At 33.6% G+C, this 11,750-nt stretch overlaps 1 protein-coding gene across 1 annotated transcript; it reads left to right on the top strand.

The window, feature by feature from the left end:
- Positions 1-4,054: 4,054 nt before the first annotated feature.
- On the top strand, positions 4,055-7,816 carry LOC145255831 (neuropeptide Y receptor type 4-like). The gene has a single exon (XM_080114552.1). The coding sequence runs from the start codon at positions 5,693-5,695 to the stop codon at positions 6,749-6,751; it is 1,059 nt and encodes a 352-aa protein (XP_079970678.1). The 5' UTR covers positions 4,055-5,692; the 3' UTR covers positions 6,752-7,816.
- The last annotated feature ends 3,934 nt before the right edge of the window (positions 7,817-11,750 follow it).

Here is an 11,750-nt window from a genome sequence, read left to right as displayed (position 1 = left end):
TGTAATGTGAACAAACATCTGCTACTCATCTCCCTTCATAATGCTCCCGCAAAGTATGTCCCCGATAGTAGCATCCTTCTTCAAAGTGGCACTGTGCCTTGTTTGGGTTAAAATTAAATAAAAAAATAAAATAAAAGCATAGTTTGCATCTTTTGGACTTACTAGGTTGGGATCTTCTACCATTGTCCACTATTTACCATTTTGTTTCGAAGTCTTTATTATTTATACGTAGTTCTCTGATCTAATCCTCTAATGCAGTTTGTTCTTTTTTGTTTTTAATAATCATTCTAGTACTATTCTTACTTAAATTATTGTTTCTATCACTGTTATGTTCATTCATTCATTAAATGATGCTATGTGCTTTCTCTATCTGTTCTTGAACGTACAACCCAAACGACCCAAGTATACTTTCTTGCTGTTATACACCTTAATCTCACATTTGTATACTACTTCTGAAATCTAGCAATTACCCCCCAATGGGCATTCATTCGGTACCATACAATTACATTTTCTCGCTGAATCTATTGTACCTGCTTCATTTCTATTCCTATTAAGTATTGTATTGATTTTTTAATTATTATTAGATCCTATTACAGTGCTTGTGAGGTTTGCAGCGGTCGAAAATGATAACTGTATCGTGTTCCTATTCATTGTTTTACTTTGTCTGTTTTCAGGTGTGAAGTTTTTCCCGATTATTTTACAGAATTCTCCAGGGGTATTATTTAGAATATGTTCACTGTATGGGGGGGGGGTTTGAACCACACTTGTTTCCTTCCTACTACCCCCTTACTACATCCGGGTAACGCTGAGCACCCATTCTTATATATATATATATATATATATATATATATATATATATATATATATATATATATGGTGGAGCACTCTCGTAAATTATCTTACTCGCTACTTAATTTAGCTGAAATAATGCGAAGCTCGCGATTTGTTTACAAACAAACGTTTGAGCCCTCTACGAGTAGCGGACGAATGTTTGTTTAAATAATCGTTTGGACAGGTTAATTTCGGCCACCGATTCCGTAGTCAAGGGGGTAGGACTGCCGACTGTCATCACGACGGTTCTAGGTTCGATCCTCGGCTTGGGAGAGGTGTTAGTCTAGCGGCACTGATGAGTTGTGATACAACGAAACAGGTCTGTATGTCGATGACTAAAATATATTTTATAGGGCTCCCCTCTTTGGTGGAGCACTCTCGTAAATTATCTTACTCGCTACTTAATTTAGCTGAAATAATGCGAAGCTCGCGATTTGTTTACAAACAAACGTTTGAGCCCTCTACGAGTAGCGGACGAATGTTTGTTTAAATAATCGTTTGGACAGGTTAATTTCGGCCACCGATTCCGTAGTCAAGGGGGTAGGACTGCCGACTGTCATCACGACGGTTCTAGGTTCGATCCTCGGCTTGGGAGAGGTGTTAGTCTAGCGGCACTGATGAGTTGTGATACAACGAAACAGGTCTGTATGTCGATGACTAAAATATATTTTATAGGGCTCCCCTCTTTGGTGGAGCACTCTCGTAAATTATCTTACTCGCTACTTAATTTAGCTGAAATAATGCGAAGCTCGCGATTTGTTTACAAACAAACGTTTGAGCCCTCTACGAGTAGCGGACGAATGTTTGTTTAAATAATCGTTTGGACAGGTTAATTTCGGCCACCGATTCCGTAGTCAAGGGGGTAGGACTGCCGACTGTCATCACGACGGTTCTAGGTTCGATCCTCGGCTTGGGAGAGGTGTTAGTCTAGCGGCACTGATGAGTTGTGATACAACGAAACAGGTCTGTATGTCGATGACTAAAATATATTTTATAGGGCTCCCCTCTTTGGTGGAGCACTCTCGTAAATTATCTTACTCGCTACTTAATTTAGCTGAAATAATGCGAAGCTCGCGATTTGTTTACAAACAAACGTTTGAGCCCTCTACGAGTAGCGGACGAATGTTTGTTTAAATAATCGTTTGGACAGGTTAATTTCGGCCACCGATTCCGTAGTCAAGGGGGTAGGACTGCCGACTGTCATCACGACGGTTCTAGGTTCGATCCTCGGCTTGGGAGAGGTGTTAGTCTAGCGGCACTGATGAGTTGTGATACAACGAAACAGGTCTGTATGTCGATGACTAAAATATATTTTATAGGGCTCCCCTCTTTGGTGGAGCACTCTCGTAAATTATCTTACTCGCTACTTAATTTAGCTGAAATAATGCGAAGCTCGCGATTTGTTTACAAACAAACGTTTGAGCCCTCTACGAGTAGCGGACGAATGTTTGTTTAAATAATCGTTTGGACAGGTTAATTTCGGCCACCGATTCCGTAGTCAAGGGGGTAGGACTGCCGACTGTCATCACGACGGTTCTAGGTTCGATCCTCGGCTTGGGAGAGGTGTTAGTCTAGCGGCACTGATGAGTTGTGATACAACGAAACAGGTCTGTATGTCGATGACTAAAATATATTTTATAGGGCTCCCCTCTTTGGTGGAGCACTCTCGTAAATTATCTTACTCGCTACTTAATTTAGCTGAAATAATGCGAAGCTCGCGATTTGTTTACAAACAAACGTTTGAGCCCTCTACGAGTAGCGGACGAATGTTTGTTTAAATAATCGTTTGGACAGGTTAATTTCGGCCACCGATTCCGTAGTCAAGGGGGTAGGACTGCCGACTGTCATCACGACGGTTCTAGGTTCGATCCTCGGCTTGGGAGAGGTGTTAGTCTAGCGGCACTGATGAGTTGTGATACAACGAAACAGGTCTGTATGTCGATGACTAAAATATATTTTATAGGGCTCCCCTCTTTGGTGGAGCACTCTCGTAAATTATCTTACTCGCTACTTAATTTAGCTGAAATAATGCGAAGCTCGCGATTTGTTTACAAACAAACGTTTGAGCCCTCTACGAGTAGCGGACGAATGTTTGTTTAAATAATCGTTTGGACAGGTTAATTTCGGCCACCGATTCCGTAGTCAAGGGGGTAGGACTGCCGACTGTCATCACGACGGTTCTAGGTTCGATCCTCGGCTTGGGAGAGGTGTTAGTCTAGCGGCACTGATGAGTTGTGATACAACGAAACAGGTCTGTATGTCGATGACTAAAATATATTTTATATATATATATATACATATATATATATATAACAACTTGTTTATATTGGACAATTACCCCAAAGTTGTGCTATATATATATATATATATATATATATATATATAATGTGTTATATATATATATATATATATATATATATATATATAACAACTTGTTTATATTGGACAATTACCCGAAAGTTGTGTTATATATATATATATATATATAGCAACTTGTTTATATATAACAACTTGTATATATATATATATATATATATATTACTAGCAGGGGTACCCGGCGTTGCTCGGGTGTTTGGAGGTGTATGCTGTGCAAAAAAACAAAAAAAAATGGTTAATTTTTTTAAATTTTTGACCCCTATTATGACCCCTTAAAATAATAGTTTCGGGCTCAAATCACTTTATTAAGTTAGATCCAGGTTCAAAGAACCTATATCTAAAATTTCAAGTTTCTAGACCCAAAATTGTCGGAGGAGTTTGGTAGAGTTCTTAAAGGTCAAATCGTTGAAATTTTACCCCTTAACAGCCAAATTTCTGGCTGACACCCGTCACATCGATTTTCCCAAATCTCAGTACCCGGTATTTCAAATTTCGAGTCTATAGACTAAAAATTGACAGAGTTATTGCGTAGGGAAATGTACAGACAGACAGACACACAGACACACAGACAGACAGACACGTTCACTTTTATAGATATATAGATTGGACATAAAAAAGAGCATAAACAATGATTTCACCACTTTCAACATTAAACGAAAAAGGAATCCGGATAATACTTGTAATATCTTTAAAATGACAATACTTATCCTTTTATTATAAGTATGATTTTTTTGTATTAAATATAAGTATTATATGGTGATTTGATAACAAAATACTTACGTTGAAGCGGATACGGACAGAGATTTGTGTATAATAATCGGTTTATTCAGAGTTTTTAAACAATCAAACCCCATAAACATCAAAACTTGAAGGATGCGCCAGTAAATTTAAATTCGCTCTTCGATAGAGGGAGCATAATACGAAGTAAATATATATAATAACGAACGGATATTCTAGAAACATATTGGATGATTTTGACAACATTTAATATTTTGCGCGAGGAATCTTCAAAACGACGAAAGATACAAACAGACATTAATTATTTAATGGGATTGCTTAACAAAACTTGTTTACATTGGACTTGAAAAAGGAACATAAGAAATCGTTTTCACTCCCTAAACATCAGAGAAAAAAAGTAAAACTTGTAATATGCTAACACGGACAATACCCATCCCTTCATTATAAAGCATTATTACTGATCTATAACACAAAGAAAAAGGAACTCCTACGATTCCTTTAAGTAATAATTATTTTATTGGGAGTCTGTAAGCTTTCAAACCTCAAAACGTCCAAACCTTGAGGATGCGTCGGTTAAGTGAAATTCACTCTTCCATAAACACAGCATAATACGAACTAAAATATATAATAACAAGCAAATATTCTAGAAACGTATTGGATATTTTCACGAGGAATCCTCTTCAAACGACGACGGATACATACAAAAATCAGAGCCCTTTCCGGAAATAAGGAATATTTCATACTTGCACTTGATAACCTAAACAAATTTCTTGATCTTTGTTTAATTAAACATTATGGGATTATTCGGACTACAATTTCCATCTTGAGTGTTCATTTCACAACGTTTCGGTCGATGTAACATCCGACCTTCTTGAAGTGCATATTTTTGTAGTACCCGGGAATCTAAACGAAAGTGTGAAGAAAACCCCTTATTTAATCCAAAGGAACATCAGTAAAAAATATTCTTTATTAAAATAATCCATGGGTGAACATGATTTTGTAAGTTGTATTCCCTTTTTCAGTCTTGCTTTCTAACAGAATCTTGATTTTTCAAAATTGTTCATTCAATTACTCCAAGACATTTCTAACTCTTTTTTCTCCAAATAACTTTCACCTCGACGGATGTTAAATGCATTTACACAAACTGGCAATTTCAAAACTTACTCCTCATGAACTTTCTTAACTGGCTTTATGTTTCAATATGAATTGATTAACCCGATGTAAACGGCTTTGAAATACATTGCGTTAATTGACATTTATATGGGGATTTTCCTTAACAACGATTGTCTGGATCTGCGTCGGTTTACAACGAGTATATGCTTGAAAAAAAAAGGTATTTCTGCTTAAATTGTCATGATAAATGATCGACTACAATGCAATAATTTAAATCACTGTTGACTTTCATGAAATTGTTTTTTTTTTGCTTTAATGATTGGAGGACACCCCTACTATCTCTAAAAAACTATAATTTTCTCTACATTCAAATAATATTTGTATATAACTGACTTCGTCCTACGTAAAATACATACAAACAAACTGCTCTATCGAAACACGAAATCTGAAAATTTGCAAAACTTGTCCTTAACAACTGGAAGACTTTCATGATCAAGCTGTACAGGGCAAAATGATATAACTCGATGTACTTCACTTAGCGCACGCATTTCAATAGAAAATCTATTTAAAAAAAAGGAAAAAAAATCAGAGCAAGAAAGGTAGATTCAATTTGAACTTTAAGCAACAATTAAACATGACCGGCCTCAACTTGACAACCCTGGAACAACTGGCTGAATTCAACCAAAAAACGTTTCGCTACCGCATTCCTGCTTTGGTATTTCTTGGTCTTATGGCACCGCTTGGAATTCTGGGAAATGCAGCTGTGATTTATATCTATGGATTCCGCCTTGACCGAAGCAACGTTTATTTGTTTATCACCCTGCTCGCTGTATCAGATATGATCAGCTGTGTAATTTGTATTCCGATGGAGATGTATTACCTGTTTGTCTTTTATAACTACCTATCGATCGCTTCTTGCAAATTTTCGGGCTTCCTAACTTTTGCCTGCTACATTTGTTCGGCACTCATGCTGCTTGTAATATCCGTAGAGAGGTATGTGAAAGTGTGTCGCAGCATGGGAACCCAGGTGAGTATGAAAATGGCCAAGATTCTGGCCGGTGCAGTCTTCTTCGTCTCCTCTCTGTTGGCCAGTCCGGTGGCCGTGTCTGCTGAACCCTTTATTCACACGCTGGAAGACGGTACGATTCTGCAAGTGTGCACTTACAACGACAAAGATGAACAGTGGTACTACAGTATTGCCTTAATCGTCTTCTTGCTATGCGTGTTCGGTGCAATGTCCACACTCTATTGGAGGGTCATAAAAACCTCCCGATCGCACGTTAAGTGGTGCCAGCAGAGAAGAGTGCAGACCTCTAACGCCGATGTGATGAACGACTGTGCACAAATGTCGAAGTCCGCTGCAGAGATAAAAATGTTGCACCAGACGAATCGGACCGTCATCTGGATATCGGCAGTGTACGTCGCCAGCTGCATACCCACTTTCCTTATGGCCGGTGTGTCAAAATTTTTATCGCGTCGCAAGCCCGAAAGCTCTGTCAATTTCCTTGTCTTTCTCTTAATCCAATCGTGGGCCCTAAATTGCACACTAAACCCGGTTGTTTACGGCTTTTTAAACAGTAAATTCCGCACCGAGTTACGCACCCTTTTTAATCTGAATTTAGTGAGAACAAAGTTTTCTTCAGTGGAAAAATCCGAGGGATCAAATCAAACCTCCTCCACTGGAACTCTTTAAATATTTGAGACAATTTGGGTGTTATGATATTGGTTTCGGATTTTATTTTGTTTCTTAGCCTCCGCCCGCCCCCCAAAAGCTCACCTATTGGATTAATTAAAATATCAAAATCCTTTTCATCATTTTGATTATTCGAAACGCTTTTCTCACTGTGGATGTTATTCTCCGAACGTTCGGTGACCTCTGACCTTTGTCAGATGCGTCTTCATTCACTAAACTTTATTCTAAAACTAGTGATGAGACGATTCCGAAAATTTCCCCAATTTGCGTAAAATTACTGATTATGCAATTCTGAATTTTTTAGATGTAAATGTTTATATTATTTGGTTACTCGGACAATTATTCTAATCTCGGATGGTATTGGCATATCGTTTCGGTCGTTGTAACCTACGACCTTCCTCAGGTGGGAAATTCATGTTTCCTTCTCTCAACTAAGGAAACGAGTGGTTAGCTCTTCATTGCAAGGATTCGGACCGTAGGTGTGAGGGTGTGTTCGTAAATCAAAAAGAAAGTTCAATCTTCAAGGGGTCACTAAGATACTTTCACACAAAAAAACCTTCTCCCATTGGAGTTGTCTCCCTTGCACTGTGTTTTAAAAAATAACGACAACACGCATGGGATGTTTGTCCGCTGTTTCGTAAAACATTTGTTTTCACTAAAATTGACAATTAGCATTGATAATCGGTGAAATTGAATCACAGGCAAGCTTTAAAATATCTTAGTGACCCCTACAGATTGGATTTTTATGATTTACGGACTCACCCTCAAACGCATGATTCGAATTCTTGCAATGTAGAGCTAAGCCCTCTTTGCCTTAGTTGAGAGAAGGAAACCTGAATTTCACATCCGAGGAAGATCGTAGGTTACAACGACCAGAAACCATGCGTAAAATCCGCACATATTTTTTTCAGATGTAAAAGAATACATTTCGATTTTTGATGATCGCATATATTACATGATTCGATGTTTCAAAATAGTTTTTCTAAAATGTTTTTTTCTGAATTTTCTTAGTAATTGTTTCAAAATAATGAATCAAATAAAGATGTACTTTTCTTTTAAAACAAAGCCGACTTGTATTAGTTCTTTGTTGAGAAAATTCTATTCGAATCGCTTCATAAACAATTGAAAAACAGTTGAAAATTGATATGCAAAAAAAAAGAAAGCCAATGTTGAAATATTAACAAAAATAAGTAATAGGTAAAGTATTAATAAAAATAAGTAATAGTTAAAGCATTAATAAAAATAATTAATGGTTAAAGTATTAATAAAAATAAGTAATAATTAAAGAATTAATAAAAATAAGTAATAATTAAAGTATTAATAAAAATAAGTAATAATTAAAGTATTAATAAAAATTAGTAATAATTAAAGTATTAATAAAAATAAGTAATAGTAAAAGTATTAATGAAAATAATTAATAGTTAAAGTATTAACAAAAGTAAGTAATAGTTTAAGTATTTACAAAAATAATTAATAGTTAAAGTATTAATAAAAATAAGTAATAGTTAAAGTATTAATAAAAATAAGTAACAGTTAAAGTATTAATAAAAAAGTAATAGTTAAAGTATCAATAAAAATAATTAATAGTTAAAGTATTAATAAAAATAATTAATAGTTAAAGTATTAATAAAAATAAGTAATAATTAAAGTATAATTAAAAATAAGTAAGAGTTAGAGTATTAATAAAAATAAGTAATAGTTAAAGTATTAATAAAAATAAGTAATAGTTAAAGTATTATCAAAAATAATTAAAAGTTTAAGTATTAATAAAAAGAAGTAATAGTTAAAGTATCAATGAAAATAAGTAATTGTTAAAGTATTAACAAAAATAATTAGTTGTGAAAGTATTAATAAAAATAAATAATAGTTAAAGTATCAATAAAAATAAGTAATAGTTTAAGTATTAATAAATATAGGTAATAGTTAAAGTATTAATAAAATAAGTAATAGTTACGGTATTACTAAAAATAATTAATAGTTAATATATTAATAAAAATAAGTAATAGTTGAAGTATTAATTAATAAGTAATAGTTAAAGTATTAATAAAAAAAGTAATAGTTAAAGAATTCATAAAAATAAGTAATAGTTAAAGTATTTATAAAAATAAGTAATAGATAAATTATTAATAAGAATAATTAATAGTTAAAATATTAATAAAAATAATTAATAGTTAAAGTATTATCAAAAATTATTAGTTGTGAAAGTATTAATAAAAATAAGTAATAGTTAAAGTAATAATAAAAATAGGTATTAGTTATAGTATTAATAAAAATAATTATTATAAAAATAATTAATAGTTAAAGTATTAATAATCATATGTAATAGTAAAAATATTAATATAAATAAGCAGTAGTTAAAGTATTAATAAAAGGTATTAATAAGTAACGTACTGATACAAATAAGTAGTAGTTAATGTATTAATAAAAATAAGTAGAAGTGATACTACTAATTAAAGTAAATAATAGTTAAGGTACTAATAATAAGTAGTAGTAGTTGAAATATTAATACAAATAAGTTATAGTTAGAGTATTAATTAAAATATATAATAGGTAAAGTATTAATAAAATAATTAATGAAAATAAGTTATAGTTAAAGTATTAATAAAATAAGTAATAGTTAAAATGTTAATAAAGATAAGTAATAGTTAAAGTATTAATAAAACTAATGGAAAATTCATAGACTGAATGCACTCCAAATGAGATTCTATTTTCTTTTCAGCTGATTACGTGTGAAAAAACTACCACCTCCAGAAAAAACAAGTATTTAAAAAAAATTATTTTGAAAAAACTACCCAAAGAAAAAAAACAAACAAATGTTTAATACAAAATTTGTTGTAGTTGTTGTTCTTTTTCTTTCACACTAAACAGGATACACTTCACTTGGTTGTAGACGGATGATATTTGGGACCAAATCTACACAGGACACTATATCGGCGAAATGTTTTTCACATACACTTGAACTTTTGCATGTACAGTACAGTCCGGGAAACAGGAACCCGGATAGGAATTTCAAAGTCTAGCTTTTTAAGGAAATAAACTATTAGATTAAAAGGATTTCCGGCATCTAGGGATCTTTACTGAGTAGGGGTGGGATTTTGCTTCTTGTTTTGTTTATAGTCGAGTGATTTTTTGTTGAGGGGGTACAAGTTCTTGAGTTCGTCGAAGAACATTTCATTTAATATTTGTAAAAACAGGCACATGGATGCAATATTTCGACAATTGGACAGGGATTTGAGTTTGTTTAAGAGTGCAGGACCTATTAGGTTCGATACTCTTTTTTGGACCCTGTCCAAGAGCAAGAAACTAATGGCAGATGCGCTAGCCCCGATGTGGCAACAATACTCTATGCATGGGCGAATGGTGCCCTTGTAGAGATACACAAATCTTCTCAGGTACGAGTAATTTTCTAGAAAGGTAGAGACACTATCTTCTTTGCCGCAACCTTGGCAATGTTCCTTGTGCATTTGTTCCAATTCGTGTTTTCTGTGAATGCTAAACCAAGGAGTTTGAACGAAGAGCTTTACAGTAGCGTATTATAATTGTTGACTATCAGTCGTTAAGGAGGGTTAGGGTTAGGCTACTTGTAATTATTAAAGCAAAGGAGCTAAGTCCTGGCAGCATTGAATGTAACGATTCATTTTTGTCCCAGTTCCACTACAGATTGTATGTCTTTATCTAAGGTCTACGCAATTGCTTTAGATATGTGTTCATTCGTTTTACCAGTGTGTCTATTATAGAGTGTAGAGTTATCAGCAAATATACCCATCTCGGAAACAATCTTATCAGGGAGATCGTTTATGAATATCAGAAACAATAAGAGTCCAAGGATCAACATTTGTGGCAGAACCGCATTTATGTGGGTTTTTTTTTTATGGTCGACCACCTAGAACAACCTGGATTTTTGATTTTGTTTAAGAAGAAGATATGATTATATGAAGTATTCTTTCGATAATACCATATTATTTGATTTTTTATGAGAACACTTTCATGCCATATCCTGTCAAAAGTCATATATATCTAGTGCCCTTCTCCTGTATCCTCTGCCGTGGTATATACGTTCAGAAATTACAGTTAGGATATCTAGAGTGGAACGAGATTGCCAAAATCTATACTATCGTTTGGAAATAAGTTTAGTATGTACGAGTTGTTGGGCTAGTGCTTGATCGATTAAGGACTCGAGAATTTTGGTGAAGAGATGGAGCAGGCTAATGGAAAATAATATAGTGGGTTAGGGTTAGGGTTAGGGTTAGGGTTAGGGTTAGGAATTTTTGTAGATTGAGACAACAGGAGCAATTTTCAAGCGGTCAATGAAGAAAAATTCGGTAAGGCATTTGTTGAAGAGTTCTGAGAGAACAAGGACAACCACATAGGAGTATTTTTAAATATGATAGCAGGGACGAGATCAGGAGCACACGCCTTCGGGGTATCTAAGTATTTTTATGATATCATTAACCTGAGAAAGGAGTGGTTTTCGGATAATCGAGTGTGGCTTCAGTCCCCAAAGGGAAATTTGTGAGAAAGTATTTTAGTTTTAATCTCTGGGTTCTCCTCATAAGGTATTAAGTGGAAGGACTCATCTTCCTACCACCACTGAGTGTGGTAATATATATGTATATATATATATGTGTGTTTATATATATGCATATATATGCGTGCGTATATATGTATATATGTGTTTATATATAATATATATATATGTATATATGTGTGTATATAAATATACGTATATATATGTTTGTGTGTGTATATATATATATATATATATGTATATATATATATATATATATATATATATATATATACTGCTGATAAAAAATTTAAGACCACTTAAAAATCTTTAAAAAGAAACCTTTTTTTAAGGATAGATTTTAAACTCTTCCGACTTAAGGTTACTAATACTACAATCTAAAAAGTTATAGAAACAAAAAGGTACATCCCAAAAATTTTATTTAAAAATTTTTATTTTTATTAAATTAGGTAAAAAATGATCAAAATTATA

Source organism: Euprymna scolopes, chromosome 31, assembly GCF_053919585.1.
Source record: "Euprymna scolopes isolate OS-2025 chromosome 31, ASM5391958v1, whole genome shotgun sequence".
Lineage (NCBI taxonomy): Eukaryota > Metazoa > Mollusca > Cephalopoda > Sepiida > Sepiolidae > Euprymna > Euprymna scolopes.
This window is presented reverse-complemented; position numbering and strand designations above follow the sequence as displayed.

What these genes read in the sequence shown, in the direction of transcription:
- LOC145255831 (XM_080114552.1), top strand. Translation starts at nt 5,693, where the DNA reads ATGACCGGCCTCAACTTGACAACCCTGGAACAACTGGCTGAATTCAAC.